The sequence below is a fragment of the Scylla paramamosain genome, chromosome 18, assembly GCF_035594125.1.
Source record: "Scylla paramamosain isolate STU-SP2022 chromosome 18, ASM3559412v1, whole genome shotgun sequence".
In the NCBI taxonomy this organism is placed as follows: domain Eukaryota; kingdom Metazoa; phylum Arthropoda; class Malacostraca; order Decapoda; family Portunidae; genus Scylla; species Scylla paramamosain.
The window spans coordinates 4,900,635-4,919,616 of NC_087168.1; the positions used below are offsets into that span (position 1 = coordinate 4,900,635).

At 44.5% G+C, this 18,982-nt stretch overlaps 1 protein-coding gene across 1 annotated transcript in view; it reads right to left on the reverse strand.

The window, feature by feature from the left end:
* The window catches only part of LOC135108965 (putative neural-cadherin 2), an 87,751-nt gene continuing 68,769 nt past the window's right edge, over positions 1 to 18,982 (reverse strand). Inside the window, exons 15-25 of the mRNA XM_064019867.1 lie at positions 14,950 to 15,118; positions 13,895 to 14,134; positions 13,457 to 13,576; positions 11,550 to 11,692; positions 10,939 to 11,278; positions 10,410 to 10,655; positions 9,985 to 10,323; positions 9,299 to 9,614; positions 2,369 to 2,561; positions 1,094 to 1,326; positions 1 to 850 (exon numbers count right to left, since the gene is read on the reverse strand). Coding sequence (XP_063875937.1) covers positions 522 to 850; positions 1,094 to 1,326; positions 2,369 to 2,561; positions 9,299 to 9,614; positions 9,985 to 10,323; positions 10,410 to 10,655; positions 10,939 to 11,278; positions 11,550 to 11,692; positions 13,457 to 13,576; positions 13,895 to 14,134; positions 14,950 to 15,118 — 2,668 coding nt within the window. The 3' untranslated portion in view covers positions 1 to 521. The remainder of the gene's footprint in view (positions 851 to 1,093; positions 1,327 to 2,368; positions 2,562 to 9,298; positions 9,615 to 9,984; positions 10,324 to 10,409; positions 10,656 to 10,938; positions 11,279 to 11,549; positions 11,693 to 13,456; positions 13,577 to 13,894; positions 14,135 to 14,949; positions 15,119 to 18,982) is intronic.

The following is an 18,982-nucleotide window of genomic DNA, read 5'->3' on the forward strand; positions in this document are numbered from 1 at the left end:
AAAGTGAAAAGTGCAGGAAATAATGCCGCCAACACTCGTCATTGTCATCAGTCACATTCACTTCCACGTCATCATCATGTTTACGAGTGTTGAGTGTTGCCCTCAGTCACTCACGGTGAGACTCTGCAAACCCTGCCCCGTGGCGTCTCACCACCTGCGTACTACTTCCACGGGACCTCCTCCTCCTTCTCCTCCTCCCTGCTGTTTTGGCTCACAGCGTTACAGTCGTGATCAGAGGTCAAGAGCCTGCAGCACTCACTCCCACTGTATCTTGCATTTCTCACCAATCACGTCCTCTGATCTGCTGACAGTCTGCCTAGGAACTTGACAATTGGCAGAGTCCTAGAGGACCAAATCAAGGGACATGAATAAGGTTGAGGGAGAACGCTGAACAGAGGAAGTGATTGTGTCATGTTACTCGACTACTAATCATGACTGCCCTCCATCTTTCATGTTACAACTCTGCGCATACTTCACCCAACCATTGCCATCTTTTCTCTACACGTGGCCGAACCGACTTCTCACCAGCCGGCAGCTGCAGCACAGGGAGACAGCAGCCAACAGAAAGACAGTGACACAGGCAGTGACAAGAAAGCCTCCCCAGCCCAGACGTGGTACTCACGTTCCTCCGACAGGCCTGACGGGTCCCTCGACACTCGCAGCTTGAGCAGCTCCATCAGGGTGTCGCTGGAACCTTCCCGCACGGCTGCCTCTCCAACACTTCCCTCCTCACTGCCCTCCACTGCCGTACCCTTCACACTCTGGATGCCGCCTTTCACCGTCCCCGCCTGTAGTCCATGTGCGCCCCTCAGTCGGTGCAGCCGCAGGGACAACACCACGCCAAGCACCACTGCAAAGAAACACTTGTTCAGAGAAGGAACATTTCTCAAGTGCATCGCCATTTTCCATCATAACGAAAATTATTTTTTAAAACAAGGAAAACTGTATGGATGTCAAATATCATGGAATAAATTTGTCACCGTGGTTTTGACGATGGAAATGAGCGGTGCGAGGAAATCTTTGGTAAGCACCACACTGTAGGGGTTCAAGTTCACATTTCTCCCTCGTAGCGTGCTGGCTACCACTCACTCACCCAGGACGAGGACGGACACGGTGATGGCAGCGATGGCAGCGGGGGCCGCTACGGGATGTCCACTGGAGGCCAACTTGGACCACTGGCAGTGGTCGCCCACGTGGCCTGGTCCACACACACACAGGTACCCGGGCTGAAGGTTGAGGCATGAGCCACCGTGCAGACACGGCCGCCATTGGCATTCGTCCACATCCTCGCAGGCCCCGTCCACAACCCGCCTGCCGGGGCCACAGCTGCCGCGGAGAGGCTTATCAGGTGGCGGGCTGGAAGGACTCCTTAACACAAACACACGCACCAGGCACACCTTACTGAGGGCCCACCACGAAGCTCATGGCAAGCCTCCTTGATGTCAGCCACTCCACACACTCCATACCTATCACTATCCCAGGTCTATCTGTCTTCCTATCTAAAATAAATAAATAAACAAACAAATAAATAAATAAATAAATAAATAAATAAATAAAAATAAATAAATATATAAAAAAAAAAAAAAAAAAAAAAAAAAAAAAATATATATATATATATATATATATATATATATATATATATATATATATATATATATATATATATATATATATATATATATATATATATATATATATATATATATATATATATATATATATATATATATATATATATATATATACTCGTATATATATATGCACGAATTACCAGAAATGTTGCCAGGAACTCTAACGGCTGCAAAACAGAAAAACGTTGAGCTAAACGTTGATGCCCTTTTGTAGATTTTGAGTTTTCGGCCTTATATTCAGTGACAGTTGTGGTGTAGTGAAGAGTGGTGTGTGTGTGTGTGTGTGTGTGTGTGTGTGTGTGTGTGTGTGTGTGTGTGTGTGTGTGTGTGTGTGTGGTGCAGTGGCGTGTGGTGTAGTGGCGTGTGGTGCAATGATGTGTGGTGTAGTGTGGTGCAGTGGTGTGTGGTGCTCAGTGTAGTGCAGTGTGGTGTGGTGCTCAGTGTGGTGCAGTAGTGTGTGATGCAGTAGTGTGTGGTGTAGTGTGGTGTGGTGCTCAGTGTGGTGCAGTGTGGTGCAGTAGTGCAGTGTGTTGCAGTGGTGTGTGGTACAGTGTAGTGCTCAGTGTGGTACAGTGTAGTGCTCAGTGTGGTGCAGTGTGGTTCTCAGTGTGGTGCAGGGGGGTTCACACTGGGCAAATCATAACTGGATACACATAAGCAAAGAAAACGTGTTCCATCGCCACACCAACACGGAGATGCGTGGCGCCCAGTGTGGCAAGGCACGAGTGGCAGCTGACCTGCAGGAGGGCTGGTCCCAAGTGGCCCGGCAGGAGCGCGGCGCCGCACAGCTGATGTTGGCACAGGGATCCCCGGGAGGGTGGCACCCCTCAACTAGGTGCTCCATTGTGGTCACTTGCCCCCAGGTGGTGCCGTTCACAGCTGGAGGCAGCGGGAGTTGGTGGTCCGAAACCCGTAGGTCGTCCAGGCAGGCTGTGGAGATGTCGCAGGGATGGGAGGGGGAGGCTCATAGGTGCAGCAAAGAGAGAGAAGGAAGCTTTACTGTAGACATCATCATCATTACCGCGATTCCCAAACTGAGAGGGAGGCAAGTGAGCTCGTGAAGAAGAAAGGTGGCCGTGGCTGCTTCCGTGTCTCTGTGTGCTGAGCGCTTAACGGAAGTAATAGTGTCTGGCATGTTGGCATACATTCCTTACTCTTTTTTCTTGACCTGAGCCTTCCAAACCTTGGTTTAACGCAGTCTGTTCTCGTGCTATACGAGTATATGATAGAGAGGTGGCCCACAAAAGAGCCTTCCATTACCTCAATCTTATGCGGCTTATATTTCTGCCGGCAGTCATGCCGAGTCTGTTCTCCAACTGGCCAAAACCTCCTTCATTAATAAAAAGTGTCAAAATCTTTCAAGATCTAAATCTCCTCATGACTTCTGGCACTTAGACAAAAAACATCTCCAATAACTTTGCTACTTCTTTCCCTCCTTTATATCAACCTAATGGCACCACTGCCATCTCATCTATTTCTGAAGCTGAACTCTTCGCTCAAACCTTTGCTAAAAACTCTATCTTGATTGATTCAGAACTTGTTCCTCCTTCTCCTCCACCCTCTGACTACTTCATGCTACCCATTAAGATCCTTCGCAGTGATGTTTTCCATGCCCTCTCTGGCCTAAACCCTCGGAAGGCTTATGAGCCAGAAGGGGTCCCTCTTATTGTTCTCCGAAACTGTACTTCCGTGTGTGTGTGTATATATATATATATATATATATATATATATATATATATATATATATATATATATATATATATATATATATATATATATATATATATATATATATATATATATATATATATATATATATATATATGTACATATCGTCAGGTTTCCTTCCCGCACCTGCATGCCATACTTCACCTGCTCTCTCTCTCTCTCTCTCTCTCTCTCTCTCTCTCTCTCTCTCTCTCTCTCTCTCAATCAGTGATTCCAATGCCTGTCCACTGATTATGCAATGTAATATGAAATTAAAGATAAAATGAAAAAAAGGAATATGTGAAAAAATTACTGAATACTGGAAAGAGGAAAGTTGGAAGTGAGGGAGAGCAGGAAGTTGAGGCCTGATCTTGGCTTACACACACACAAACACACACACACAAACACACACACACACACACACACACACACACAGACCAAAGAAATGGTACACAAAGGTAAGAAAATAAATGAAAATAAAAGTGAAAAATGGTAAAAATGAAGGACTGAATGTGATAGATACCAACATAGATTGATTGGTACACAGAAAACTGGAGTTGCAAAATTATTTCAAAGAAGAAACCAGAAGGTGGTGTGTTTAATGGAAACAAAGCTAAAAGAAGAAAACCAGACAGTCATTAACATTAACTACAATACATGGAGAAGAGACAGGATTGGTAAAGGAGGTGGACGTGTAATGATAATGACAAAAAGAGAGGTGAAGACAAAAATAATGGAATATGGGGAAGGAAAAACAGAAAAAGTGAGTGTTAACTTGGAGGTCAATAATGGAGAAATACTGATGGTAATAACAAGCTATGTATCACCCAAAACAAATTCTTGGAGTAAGAAAAAAATGTGAGAAAATAATATAAGATACCATTCAGTGTTTGAGTAAATTAATCAAAACTAATAAAAGAGTATTATTGGTTGGTGACTTCAATGGCAAAGAAGTAAATTGGGAAATGCTTGAAGTAGATGGAAATGAGACTGCATGGAGAGAAAGATTTCTGAAGCTGAGTATGGAAAACACAGAGATGCAATGGGTAACTGAAAATACAAGATCCAGGGGAGATGACAAACCAGCAAGACTAGACCTAATACTAACAAAGGGTATGGACCTAACTAAAGAATTAAGATAAGTGTGCCCCATGGGAAAAAAATGACCATGTAATGATAGAAACAGAGACTGATAATGATGTCAGTGGAGAGAATGAATCATAGAAAGGAAATTGGAGAAACTGTGGAAAAGTGAATATAAATGATCTCAAGAAACTTTATAAAGAAATGGACTGGGAAAAGCTGAAAAGAGCAAATTACGTGTAAGATAACTATGGCATTTTTAAGGATACATTATACAAACCTAAAAAAAGAAGAAAACAGGTGTGTTTCAATGCAAATGTGCAAGTGTGAAGAAAAAGCGACAAAGCATGGATAAGAATGAAAAGAAATCAAAACCAAAAAAAATAAGGAAGACTTTAAAGATAACAAGAAAAGAATGTGAAAATAAGGAGAGAAAGATAAAATATATTAAAAGGATATAGTTGAAAAGTGCAAGGATGAACCAAAACAGTTCTATAGATTCATTAATGAAAAAAATAAACTAAAAGGAAATTAATCATATATGAAGACCCAAAGGCATAAGTGAATTGCTAAACGAAGAGTTCCAACAAGTTTTCACAGAAGAATCAGAATTTAAAGAACCACAAGATGAAAGACAAAAAAGCAATGTGGGAAATTACAGTAATCAAAGAAGTTTATAAAATGATGGAGGGACTGGAAGAAAGAAAAGCAACAGGATCAGATGGAGTATCAGGTATCATTTTAAAAGAGTGCAGGAAACAATTAACAGAAGGAGGCAGTAGGCACCTGCCAAAACAATAATTACTCCCAGTGAAGTCTAAAGCACTGGATCAGGGGGTGATGTGAACTTATCATTAAACCCAGCTGTGACCTCAATGAATGTTTCCCTTTATGTCTCATAACACAAGGAAGCATTCACAGCCTGCCCTCTAAAGACAACTCTCTTTCTTCACACAAAACTACAAGCACCTAATAACACACACGACCTTCACTCAAAACTTCAAAATTATCATGGCGACTCCTACACCAGCCTCAGAGTCTCCATCTGGGGAGGGGACCACAAATGTCCACAGGTCGAAGTGCCCTTCTGACAACGACCCTAAGTGTCTTGACACCCCCATCAACTTTTTCTTCATTAACTTCTGCAACATTCGCAATCTAAGGTCTAATTTTCAATCTGTAGAACACCACCTCTCCTCTTCTAAACCTCATCATCTTTTCCTCACCAAAACTCAGGTATCTGAAGCAACTGACAGTAGCCCCTTTTCTGTTCCCTCCTACTTTCTCTGTCCTCATTTTCAATCCAAAGCTAGATGTTGCATTTATGTGAGCAACGACTTAACCTGCTCTTGTGCCCACGCTCTTAAATCTTCCAAGTTTTCCACCATCTGGCTACGACTACAGTCACTCTCAAATTAAATTTATCTGTGCTGTATACCTCTCACCTAACTCTTCTGACTATAAGAAATTCTTTGACAACTTAACTTCCAAAGTGGAGCACAATCTCACTCTCTTCCCATTTGCAGAGATCTCCATTCTTGGAGACTTCAATGTTCACCACCAGCTTTGGCTTTCCTCTCCCTCCACTGACCATCCGGGTGAACTAGCCTTCAACTTTGCTATCCTCCATGAACTAGAGCAATTGGTGCAACACCCTACTCATATTCCTGACCATCTCTGAGATACACCCAACATTCTTGACCTTTCCTGACCTCTAATCCTTCTGCTTATGCTGTCACCCTCTCTTCTCCATTGGGCTCCTCCGATCACAATCTCATATCTGTATCTTGCCCTATCGCTCCAATCCCTACTCAAGATCCCCCTAAGCAAAGGTGCCTCTGGCATTTTGCCTCTGCTAGTTGGGGGGACCTGAGGAGGTATTTTGCTGATTTTCCTTGGAATGACTACTGCTTCCGTGTCAGAGACCCATCTTTGTGTGCCGAGCGCATAACAGAGGTGATAGTGTCTGGCATGGAGGCGTACATTCCTCACTCTTTTTCTTGACCCAAACCTTCCAAACCTTGGTTTAACACAGCTTGTTCTCTTGCTATACATGACAGAGAGGTGGCCCACAAAAGGTACTTAGGTTTTCCATCACCTGAATCTCATGTACTTTATATTTCTGCCTGGAACCATGCCAAGTCTGTTCTCCAACTAGCCAAAAACTCCTTCATTAACAAAGTGTCAAAATCTTTCAAGATCTAACTCCCCTCATGACTTCTGGCATCTAGCCAAAAATATCTCCAATGATTTTGCTTCTTCTTCTTTCCCTCCTTTATTTCAACTAGATGGTACCACTGCTATCACATCTATTTCTGAAGCAGAACTCTTCGCTCAAACCTTTGCTAAAAACTCTACCTTGGACGATTCTGGGCTTGTTCCTCCCTCTCCTCCATCCTCTGACTACTTCATGCTACCTATTAAAATTCTTCGCAATGTTGTTTTCCATGCTCTTGCTGGCCTAAACCCTCGGAAGGCTTATGGACCTGATGGGGTCCCTCCTATTGTTCTCTGAAACTGTGCCTCCATGCTTGCACCTTGCCTAGTCAAACTCTTTCAGCTCTATCTATCAACATCTACCTTTCCTTCTTGCTGCAAATTTGCCTACATTCAGCCTGTTCCTAAGATGGATGACCATTCTAATCCCTCAAACTACTGTTCTATTACTTTAATTTCCTGCCTATCTATAGTTTTCCAATTTATCCTCAACAGGAAGATTCTTAAACATCTATCACTTCACAACCTTCTATCTGATCGCCAGTATGGGTTCCGTCAAGGCCACTCTACTGGTGATCTTTTGGCTTTCCTTACTAAGTCTTGGACATCCTCTTTTAGAGATTTTGGTGAAACTTTTGTTGTTGCTTTTGGATATATCAAAAGCTTTTGATAGAATCTGGCACAAGGCTTTGACTTCCAAACTACCCTCCCACTGCTTCTATCCTTCTCTCTGTAACTTCATGTCAAGTTTCCTCTCTGACCGTTCTATTGCTGCTGTGGTAGACAGTCACTGTTCTTCTCCTAAATCTATTAATAGTGGTGTTCCTCAGGGTTCTGTCCTGTCACCCACTCTTCCTATTATTCATCACTGATCTTCTAAACCAGACTTCTTGTCCTGTCCACTCCTACGCTGATGATACCACCCTGCACTTTCCCACGTCTTTTCGTAGACGTCCAACCCTTCAGGAATTAAACAATTCACACAGGGAAGCCACAGAACGCCTGACTTCTGATTTCTCTAAAATTTCTGATCGGGGCAGAGCAAACTTGGTATTGTTCAATGCCTCAGAAACTCAATTCCTCCATCTATCAACTTGACACAACTTTCCAGACAACTATCCCCTCTTCTTCAATGATACTCAACTGTCTCCCTCTTCTACACTGAACATCCTCAGTCTATCCTTTACTTATAATTTAAACTGGAAACTTCACATCTCATCACTAGCTAAAACTTCTATGAAGTTAGGCATTCTGAGTCGTCTTCGCCAGTTTTTTTCATCCCTCCAGCCGCTAACTCTGTACAGGAGCCTTATCTGCCGATGCATGTAGTATGCTTCACATATATGGGGGTGGAGTGGATTCCACTCATCCGTTATTTTAAACAGGGTGGAATCAAAAACTTTTCGTCTTACCAACTCCTCCCCCTCTAGCTGACTGTCTTCAGCTTCTTTCTCATCATCGCAATGTTGCATCTCTTGCTATCTTTTATTGCTATTTTCATGCTAACTGCTCTTCTGATCTTGCTAACTGCATGCCTCCCCTCCTCCCGCGGTTTCGCTGCACAAGACTTTCTTCTTTCTCTCATCCCTATTCTGTCCACTTCTCTAACGCAAGAATTAACCAGTATTCTCAATTATTCATTCCTTTCTCTGATAAACTCTGGAACTCCCTGCCTGCTTCTGTATTTCCACCTTCCTATGACTTGAACTCTTTGAAGAGGGAGGTTTCAAGACGCTTATCCTTTAATTTTCAGTGATTCTTTTGACATCTCTTTTGGGACTGGCGCCTAAGTGGGATTTTTTTTTTGGTTTTGTTTCCCCTGGCCAGTGACCCTCTTACGTAAAAAAACAAAAAGGCTGTGGGAAGGAATGAAGGAAGGTGGCTGCAGCTGAGGGAGGGAGGGAGGGAGAGAAGGAAAGAAGGAAGGAAGGAAGGAGGGAAAGAAGGAAGGAAGGAAGGAGGGAAAGGAAGGAAGGAAGGAAGGAAGGAAGGAAGGAAGGAAGGAAGGAAGGAGGCCACAGCTGCGGGAAGGAAGAAAAAGAAGGAAGGCGGCCTCAGCTGAGGGAAGGAGGGAGGGAGGGAGGCGGCTCCAGCTTAGTGAGGGAAGGAAGGAAGGAAGGAAGGAAGGTGGCTGGAGCTGAGGGAAGGAAGGAAGGAAGGAAGGAAGGAATGAAGGAAGGAAGGAAGGAAGGAAGGGAGTAGTGGTGACCAGAACATCAGCTTGCTACTCAGTCACATCTAAAGGCAACGATATATATTTTTTTTCTAATAATTATCTCGTCACCATTCTAAATCTGTTCTTCATCCGTAATTGTGACTTCTCAACTCTTACAACGCCAACCTGCACAATGAATTTACACCTCCTGTAAATGTTTCTACCAATTTCTATCCACGCGCGGCTGTCTGCTGTACAGCGTTGCAGTACAGGATATGTGAAGGCTGGTCGCCTCATCAAACCTGCCTTCTTCTAGTAACTCACCATACCTTAAATTGTAACGTTATTTCCGTCACTTCTGTGGCATGCTCCTCCCCACCCTACTATCTGCACACTGCACGCTGCACTCCCTTCTCTTAATGAGTGAAGCGTGTATCACCATTCATGCCATGCCCAGTGTGACGCTCAGATGCACACACTCACGTCACAGTGACGCGAGACTCACTGTCTTGCAGGTCGTCGTGCACCGTCACCAGGTTCACGCCCACGAACTCAGGCAGGCCGCCCACCGTCACGCCGTCGTGCTTGTCCACCATGAGTGAAGGCGGTGGCTCCTCTCCGGCAGGCGTGTCCACGGAGGCCAGAGTCTCGCTGAGACTCCGTCCGTCCCCGTCATCCACGCTCACTCGCAGATTGTGGCCGTGACGCTCCGCGACCACAGTGTGCCACGTTCCATCCCCAAGCGGGCGCCGCTCCACGCACGCCTTCCGAGCAGCCCATCCGGCGCCAGACATGGAGGCACAGGCCACGCCAGCCTTCAGCTGAGAAACGAGAGAAGTCTTTGGTATTGTATACTCAGTATTAATGTTATGAGAATTGTGGCATTTGAAAATTTATCACAAATATCTACTTAGGTGCAGAAAATCCATCGTATGAAAATGGGCAGAAGTAATGTTTTAATGATGAATGTGTGTGTGTGTGTGTGTGTGTGTGTGTGTGTGTGTGTGTGTAATGATAATAATAATAATAATAATAATAATAATAATAATAATAATAAACGGTTTATTATTTAGGCAGTTAACAAACTGAAAATGTACATAGGGGGTGGGGAAATACTTAACATTTATTAATGTGTGTGTGTGTGTGTGTGTGTGTGTGTGTGGGTGGACGACACTGGAGGGCGAGGCTCACGTGCAGGGTGACGGCGGCGGCGCGGTGGTGTGCTGCCAGGTGAAGCAGCAGGCCGCTGCGAGCGCCCCGCAGCCTGACCCGCACCTGCAGCTTGATCACTCGCGGATTAGGAGTGAATGAGAGGGCCACCTTCATGTAGGAGGCCGCCCCCAGACGGGTGGGCACGGTGGGCGAGGCACAGTGTGGCCCTGTCCAGCCTGGCTCACAGTCACACCTGGGCAACACCAAGCCGCCCACGCACCGGCCCCTGACACCGCATCCTCCTGCACAGGCCGCGTCCTGGGGCAGGCAGCCACTCGCGCTGTCATGGCTGTAGGCAGGCTCGCCAAAGTCGATCATCTGAAAGAAAGTGTACAGCCATTTAGCCAGTGAGTGGCTGGCATGACCTGCAGGGCCGCGCCGTGCCTGCCGCTGGACAAACTCACCTGAGAGTTTATGGTGATGTGTGAGAGGCAGCCCGTCAGGTGGTGGCGGGTAGGCGCCTCACGCCACCCGTGTTGTTCCCGGCCTGGCGGAGCGTGGGCGAATCCACCCATCTGGAGGGGCGCTGAACTCAGCCACGGGCCACCGCTCTGAAGCGGGCGCCACTTACCCCGAGCGAGGCAGTGGGTGCCCTCCCCAATCTTGTCTTCCCAGCCACGCCCACACAGATCCACCATCAGCACCACGCTCTGCCGAGGAGGGGCAGTGTTAACACATGGATGGCGGCAACTCAAGACTCACTAACTCGCTCACACCGCAGGGCCTCCTTCATGGCTGCCATGACTCAACACGAGTCCTGCGTCACCTTTGTCTGTTACTCACAACCTGTGGCAGGCAATAATAATAATAATAATAATAATAATAATAATAATAATAATAATAATAATAATAAAACGTTGAAGGGGCAAATTCTCTCTCTCTCTCTCTCTCTCTCTCTCTCTCTCTCTCTCTCTCTCTCTCTCTGTACACTACCTGGTTGTCGAGGACGAGATGCAGGGTGTGCCAGCGGCCGTCACTCAGGGAAGTGTTTACGTGCAGCTTGAGGGACACGCCCGCGCCCTCCACCAGCGCTTGGGGCCGCCCTCCCACCAGCTGCAGCGTGAGCATTGGTGCCGGCGCGGTGCGACGCAGTGGGGGTGCCAGGGGTCCAGCATATAGCAGAAGACCGTGCGGGCGGCGGGTGAGGAGGCGCAGGGAAATGGTGGTGGGCAGGCAGGGCGGCAACGGACGTAACCACGCCCATCCGGAGCCCCAGAAAGTGCGTCCCAGCACTTTGCACTGCGGACCAGAGGTTCTCCCGGGGCACACACACCTGGAAAGGAAGACGAGGGGAAAATCTGCACACACACACACACACACACACAGGCAGTTTACTGAACGCTACATGTCATGTTTACGACAAACGAAAATATGATTTTAAAAATATACTCAGTGTATATGAAAATCAGACTATTGCGCTAAAGATGTATAATTATATTGTAACATACGTATTTGTACACCAGTAGTTCCATCATGTCCAGACTCACATTACGTAAGCGCGCGCGCACACACACACACACACACACACACACACACACACATACCTCTCACCACCATCTAGGGACCCGACGAAGCGGCCGCCATTCAGACAAGCGAAGGGTGTACGGGCCTCCAGGGCGTGGGCGTGGCAGGGCGAGGCGTGGGTGAGGCGCGGCGTGACCAGGGAGGTGGAGTTTGTGTCTATCACCTGAGGAAAAGATGTGTGTGTGTGTGTGTGTGTGTGTGTGTGTGTGTGTGTGTGTGTGTGTGTGTGTGTGTGTGTGTGTGTTTGTAGTTACTAGTAATCGTTATTAGCAGTTATTATTATTATTATTATTATTATTATTATTATTATTATTATTGTTATTATTATTATTATTACTAATATTATTATTACCATTATTATTATTATTATTATTATTATTATTATTATTATTATTATTATTATTATTATCATTATTAGAATTATTATGGCCATCACAGGCATGACCAGCAGCGTGTGTGGCGGTACAGTGCACAGCTTGGTGAGGCGCCTCCTGACACTCAACGCTGCAGCAATAGGCGAGGGGGTGACTATATTCTGAAACATGCGCCTCACTTCTGCTTTCAAAAGACTAGTTAAAATTACATGGATTTTTGAGGGTGCTTTTACGGTTTCCATAAAAGATCAACAAGATTTCTACATTATTAACAGGAGAAACGCTCTTAAGAACCTGACAAATCATCTTTGAAAATATTCGTGGTGAGAGAGCAAAGCGTTTCTGAATAGGCCACAGTGACAAGGCGTCTCTCGCCAGCCTAACGCTACAGGCAGTGTTGGTTCACAGTGGCCACTTAAACAAGGTAGTGGATGTAGCAACATTAAGAATGCGTATCTGCCCATTTATACTTTATATTCTCTCGTTCCAGCTCTCGTCCCTTCTGAGGAGTGATGCGTGTGGAGGGCGGCCGTGGATTGAGCTCTGAGTTCAAGCTGCGTGTTGTGGCTGGCCTGTGTGCTGCCTGTACAGATCAGCAGGGCGAGCGAATACTCAGGGGGAGGCGTGGCGTGTTTGGTGACGCCTAGTAAAAAAGACGATCCCTGACACCTTCGCCTTCAGTGGGTCTCTTTCTCTCTCCTCGCATATTCTCTTCCTTCCATTTTTTTTCATTCTTCTTGTGTCCTTCCTTTGTTCTAGGAGAGTGTGCTGGTGAGGGAAGCAAGAATGGCAATGGTTGTGGTTTAGTAGCCAGTCTCTTCACTTGCTCCCCCCCACCTCCACCCCCACACAACAGCAGCCTCTTGTACCGCAGCAGCAGCAGCTCCTTCAGGCGACAGGACCCAAACATCACGGTCCGTTGGTTGTCCGCCATGTCGAGGTGTTTAGGTCATGGTGTGAGTAAAAAAAAAAAAAAATAAATAAATAAGTAAATAAAAATAAATAAATAAATAAAAATAAATAAATAAATAAATAAATAAATAAATAAATAAATATATGAATAAATAAATGAAAATAAATAATATAAACTAAAATAACAAAGAAATAAATATAAATAAAGAAGCAAATAGATAAAAATAAACATATGGAATGAAAGAACTAATGAATAAAAATGGGGAAAAGAAAAAAAAGAATGAAAAAAAAAGATAAATAAAATAGGATTGTATTAAAACGAAACAGAATAAACAAAATAAAAAAACAAAACGAATGAACAAAATAAACAAATAAATAGGTAAATAAATGAAAATGAAAGATAAATAAAAAAATAGAAAACAAATCAATCGATCAATAAATAAGACAAGGTGGGAGGGCAGGAAGAGAGGCAGGCGAGGGTTCCTCTGACGAGCCTCAGGTCACGCCTCGACCAGACACGGCCGAGTGAAGGCGGAGTTACTTTTGAGTGATCTTGTAGTTTGTGGACAGGAATGGTGTGCGCTACTTGCGGCTGAGAGGCTCTAAGTCAACCAAATAAACACACACATACACACACACACCTGCAGGGGAGGGCTGGTTGAGGCGAGGGAGGTGGCGGAGTGCAGGTGTGTGTCCGGCACGGTGTGGGCATCATCGGGCGGTGGGTGGGCGGTGACGGTCAGGTTGGTGGCCGCCGCTATCTGAGGGGAGATGGGTAGATGCACACACACACACACACACACACACTGTTTACCCTGCACCAACACTTAACAGCTATACTTCGTCAGAAATATTTATTATCTTGCATTGTCGTTTACATGCAAATCGGCTCGCTTAAATATTTGTTGTTTTCATCAGACACACAACTCATTAAGCTGCTCCAGTATGATGTTTGCTGAGTGTGTGTGTGTGTGTGTGTGTGTGTGTGTGTGTGTGTGTGTGTGTGTGTGTGTGTGTGTGTGTGTGTGTGTGTGTGTGTGTGCGCGCGCACGCGAGGCAGGGAGGGTTGCAGCACTAACCTGGCGAGTGTGCAGGGCAAGAAGTCCCTGAATCTTGACAGGGTCGAGGTACCTGCCGCGGGCGTCCTTGGCACTGACCCACACGCAGGTGGAGGGCGCGGGGCTCGAATCGGGGAAGGGGAGCGTGGTATTAGGGAGACCACAGCCACCATACAGGCTCACCACCTCCACCGCCGCCTGCCGCTCCTCCAGCACCGCCAGCACCTCGGTCAACACCGCCCCGAGTCTCCCGCCGCCCTCCTGCAAGGCGATGAGAGGCCTGAGCACTTCTTTGGGTCACGTGGTCAGCCCAGCCCCCACTCCTGCGCCAGGTCTCTGAGACATTTAGACTCATACTTTGCTCTTTCACCACGGCTATTTTCAAAACCAACATAGATAACCTGTAGTTGAAGTTACACGAATTTTTAAGGGTGTTTTTACGGTTGTGGTGACAGATTAATAAGAGTTCTACATTATCAATAAGAGAAACATTCTTTAGAACTCGAATACTTATAATTAATCGAGTTCTAAAGAATGTTTCTCCTGTTGATAATGTAGAACTTTTGTTAATCTGTCACCAGAACCGTAAAAACATCCTTAAAAATCGTGTAATTTCAACTATAGGCTTTTGAATGTAGGGAAGGTGCGGCGCGGAATATGACCCTCACTGTTGTGGTAAACCCACTTTAAACCTACATTAAATGAAGATGGAATAAGAAAAGAAGAAAGCAAATTAAGAGGAAATTTTCTAACAACAAACTTCTATAGAAACTGCAACATCTCTGTCACGGCACTGCTGCTGCTACGTCTGTTTAGGACACAAGAACATAAGAAAATAAGGGAGGGTGCAAGAAGCCATCAGGCTTATACGTGACACTCCCTGTTTACTGTCACCTGCTGCTCTCTGTCTCCTGCTAACTCATACAAACACCTTTCTTTTATAAACCTAAACCATCTATTAAAAAAGAGTACTTTATAGATATCATGCTCTTTGCAGAAATAAAAGCAAGGCCTCTATTCAAAACACACACACACACACACACACACACACACACACGTATCGTCACGTTGCTCACCGAGGGAGACCAGCCCCGTGTGAGGGCGGCCGGCGTGGTGGGCGTGAGGGCGAGGGGAGCGGCATGGGCAAGGGCGTCCGGACTCAGGAGGTGCACCAGAACCGTCACGTTGGCGGCCACGCCTCTCTGACGCCACGCGCTGTCACTGACAGAGAACTGGAGCTCGTACCTGAGAGAGAGAGAGAGAGAGAGAGAGAGAGAGAGAGAGAGAGAGAGAGAGAGAGAGAGAGAGAGTTATAGTAAACTGAAATTTCATACAAGAGAACAACAACACTGATACGTTAATGGAAGCGAAAAGCGAACTACACTTTTAACTCACTGGTATCCGTCACGTCTTTCCTTTATCACACACAAGAGAGATTTCCTTAGTCTTACAGCTACCTCTAAACATTAGCCTGACTAGAAACTGGACTTTTTATTTTTATTTTTTTATTTTTTATTTATTTATTTATTTATTTTATTTTTTTTTGGTACCTGTTAATATTCTGCGCAGTGCTTTTGGTGTTGTGGAGTGTTGCATGTCGCAGTGGAAAGGTTAAAAGAAGTGGATAGTGAAATGCCTTTAGGCATTAATCCCTTATTCTTAAACATTTCGATACCTCATCTTGACTTTCAACAGGCTGTAGTACAGGTTGTGGTGAGTCTGAAGTGTGTTTTCATAGTTCGGAAGATTAACAAAAATGTTTCATCTACGTACAAAGAGAGAGAGAGAGAGAGAGAGAGAGAGAGAGAGAGAGAGAGAGAGAGAGAGAGAGAGAGAGAGAGAGAGAGAGAGAGAGAGAGAGAGAGAGAGAGAGAGATCCATGAGATGGAGCAATCTTTCAGCCTCTTGTTAAGTCCATCAGAGAACCTTTGAAAAATTCATGTGTCTTCGTGCCTTGGGCAATCAATTACAAAAGAATTACATGAATATTTGACATATTCTCTATTCTTAAGACAATGAAAATATTCAAATAAAAGTATTAGGTCTATATTTTAAACAAAGAAAACAGTTACTCTGTCCTAAATAATCGTTAAGTAGATGATAAATGTATAATAAATCAAAATATCACATCTCAGACACATGAGGCGCGAGTTGGGTCTGAGTATAATACATTGATATAATACATAAACTTGTAATGTTTTGATCTCAGTTTAGATTAATCTCTTACATGACACTTCCTGAAACATATTTTCGTACTGAGCACTATTACTGATGTCATGCACCCCTCCAAGTACCCCACTACTTACACGTACCTTTTGAAAAAAATAATGCACCTTGTGATGCATCATGCACCCAGGTTGACTATAAATGAGATAGAGGACCATATTCTGAAACAGTTCAGTGTCGCACCTCCACTACGTACAACATTCAAAAGGTTTTTGTTGAAGTTATATGGGGTTTTTAAGGGTGTTTTATAGTTCTGGTGACAAATTAAGGAAATTTCTACTTTATTAACAAGAGAAACACTCTTGAGAACCTGACATTATCAGGCTTTAAAAATAATCGTGGTGAAAAAGCAGTGTTTCATAATACGGGCCAGAACATCCATGAGAGGCTGACTGACATATCTGTGGACTTGAAAATAGTCTTAACGAGAGAGGAAAGCGTCTCAAAAGTCTTTTCTCTTTGTGCTGTGCTGGTTCTGTCAGGGGTCACCACAGCGCATCACCGTCTCCACTTTACTGTCCTCCATGTCTTGAGTCACACTTCACCAGCGTGTATTCCTTTAGTACACGTATGGATCTCTTCCGTCTCTCTATCCTTCTCCCGCCTATATAGTTCATCTCCACCATCCTCCTCCCCACGCAGTCCTCATCGCTTCAAAACACGGGCCAATAGCTCTGAGTACCTTTCATGTGCCCCCCGCCAGCAGCCAACCAACCCTCACGCCTAACACAACAGCTGCCGTGGTGGTTCCAATGGCTCTAAAAGGCGATGCGAATTCTCCTAAGTTTTCATAATGACTCAAGTTCGCTTCCTCCTCAGCTCTGTGACTGCTGAAGTTTGTGATCAGTAAATAAAATGTTATGTTGCAAGTTTGGATTTTAACTTTGAAAGACACCACTAAACATACATAGAAAAAAGGAAAATGGGGAGGGAAGAAGAAGGATAGAAGTTAAAGAGGATGTGAATTTTCGTGCAAGGAAAAGCCTGTGTGTATGTTATGGAGAAAATAGTTGGGGGACGAGGGGAGAGGGAGGGATGAAAGGTAATGTAGGTTTGTCATGTTTGCTGCTTGATGGTTTTGGGTGCCACCACTGCAGTCTGTGTGGAACCATGTAGGTATACCATTGTGTGCTGATTGTGTTGGGGTGGTGGCGAGGACATATCAGGTGGCCAAAGGAGTGACTATAATAGTCCACATCTTTAATGGTAATGCCTATAATAACACACGCAGTAAAAAAAAATGTCAGCATTTAGGAATTCGCTTTTAAAGGGTTAAATGGGCAAATTTTCATCTTTTCACTGATATTTGGCGCAATTTTCCTTAATCACAAATCACTCAGATATTCTTTGTTCGAGAGTCACGTCCAAACGAAATGCAAAATGTATTCTTTTAATCCCTTTTTTTTTTCCTGTAGATGCTTATAAAGACTCTACGTACATTGCTGCATATCGCAGCGGAGGTTCAGACTTTGTAAAATCGTCTTTAAGATTACTTGAGGGAAGTAAGAAGTTTCATTAGCAATCAAGGGTTTAGTACTTTCCTTCTTTTTTCGCTTCTTCACATTATCGGTCTTTACGAGTGAGACTCCGTAGGGCGCGAGGGAACAGAGCTGCACGGTTGCGAGGTGATGGACGCTGCGAGAGTTAAGTACAGTTTCCGATGTTAAGGATGCTGATTGTGGGATGCTAGTGCCGAGGTGCTGGTACCATGAGTCTGTGTGGGTGTGTTCACGGCACTGTTATCAAACTACTACTATTACCATACTATAACTAGTACTGTACTATTACTGTTACCATACTATTGCTGTTATCGTACTATTACTGTTATCATTACTATTACATTTACTTGTTAGTCATCACCGGTAAGGAAATAATCTTTCGCTATTTTTAATGGAAGAGGGGCACTGGCCTACAGCTATAAAAACTTGGAAAAAAGGCCCGCTGTGGTGTCACTCCCGAAAGAAAAGGTTCAACAGGAGTATCCAAAACTGTAGAAGTGCCCTGAAACCTCCCTCTTGAAAAAAAAATTAAGTCATAGGAAGGGGAAAATACAGAAGCAGGCAGGGAGTTTCAGAGTTTACCAGTGGAAGGGATGAAAGTCTCTGCCTCGGCCGTCTGTGTTTTGACCAAAGAAGAGTGAAAGAAAATGAAGGAGAGAGAGAGAGAGAGAGAAAAAAAAATTGCTTCATTGCTTATCTTGTACCAAACAAGTTCTTTTCTTATGGAGATGGCAGAGAAGAAGAAGAAGAAGAAGAAGAAGAAGAAGAAGAAGAAGAAGAAGAAGAAGAAGAAGAAGAAGAAGAAGAAGAAGAAGAAGAAACAAAGCAAACAATATCCTTTTATTTTTGACGAACGCTTTTGACTGTTTGGGGACCAGCACCTCAGTGGCTCTTTTTTCTTATACTTTTGTTGCCCTTGGTTGGTTCCCCTCCTTTATTAAAACAACAACAACAACAACAACAACAAAGAAAAAAGAAAGACAAAAGAAGAAGCTAAAAAGAACGGAAACAAGACGCTAAACCTGCATGATCTTTTTCCCGCGGTCACTGCGTCACTCGATCCTCGGTGGGAAGAGAAAGAAAGAAATATGACTTACGCTACCCAAGTTTTTACCTTACAAAGCAGCGATGACGAGAGCGAAAACAAGAAAACAAAACAAAACAAAACAAAACAAAAATGGTACAGAAGACAAAATCACATTCTCTCTCTCTCTCTCTCTCTCTCCTGTGGCCATGGAAAGAAACAGGGAGGGAGAAAAGAGAAAAAGAACAGGTTTCCACGCATTTCCCGCGCCGTGAACAATTGCAGGGCTGGACTGGGGTGGCTGTGCATTGGTTCCGGTCCCATACACCGCTTTCATCAATGAAATTCCGCGGCAGTTAT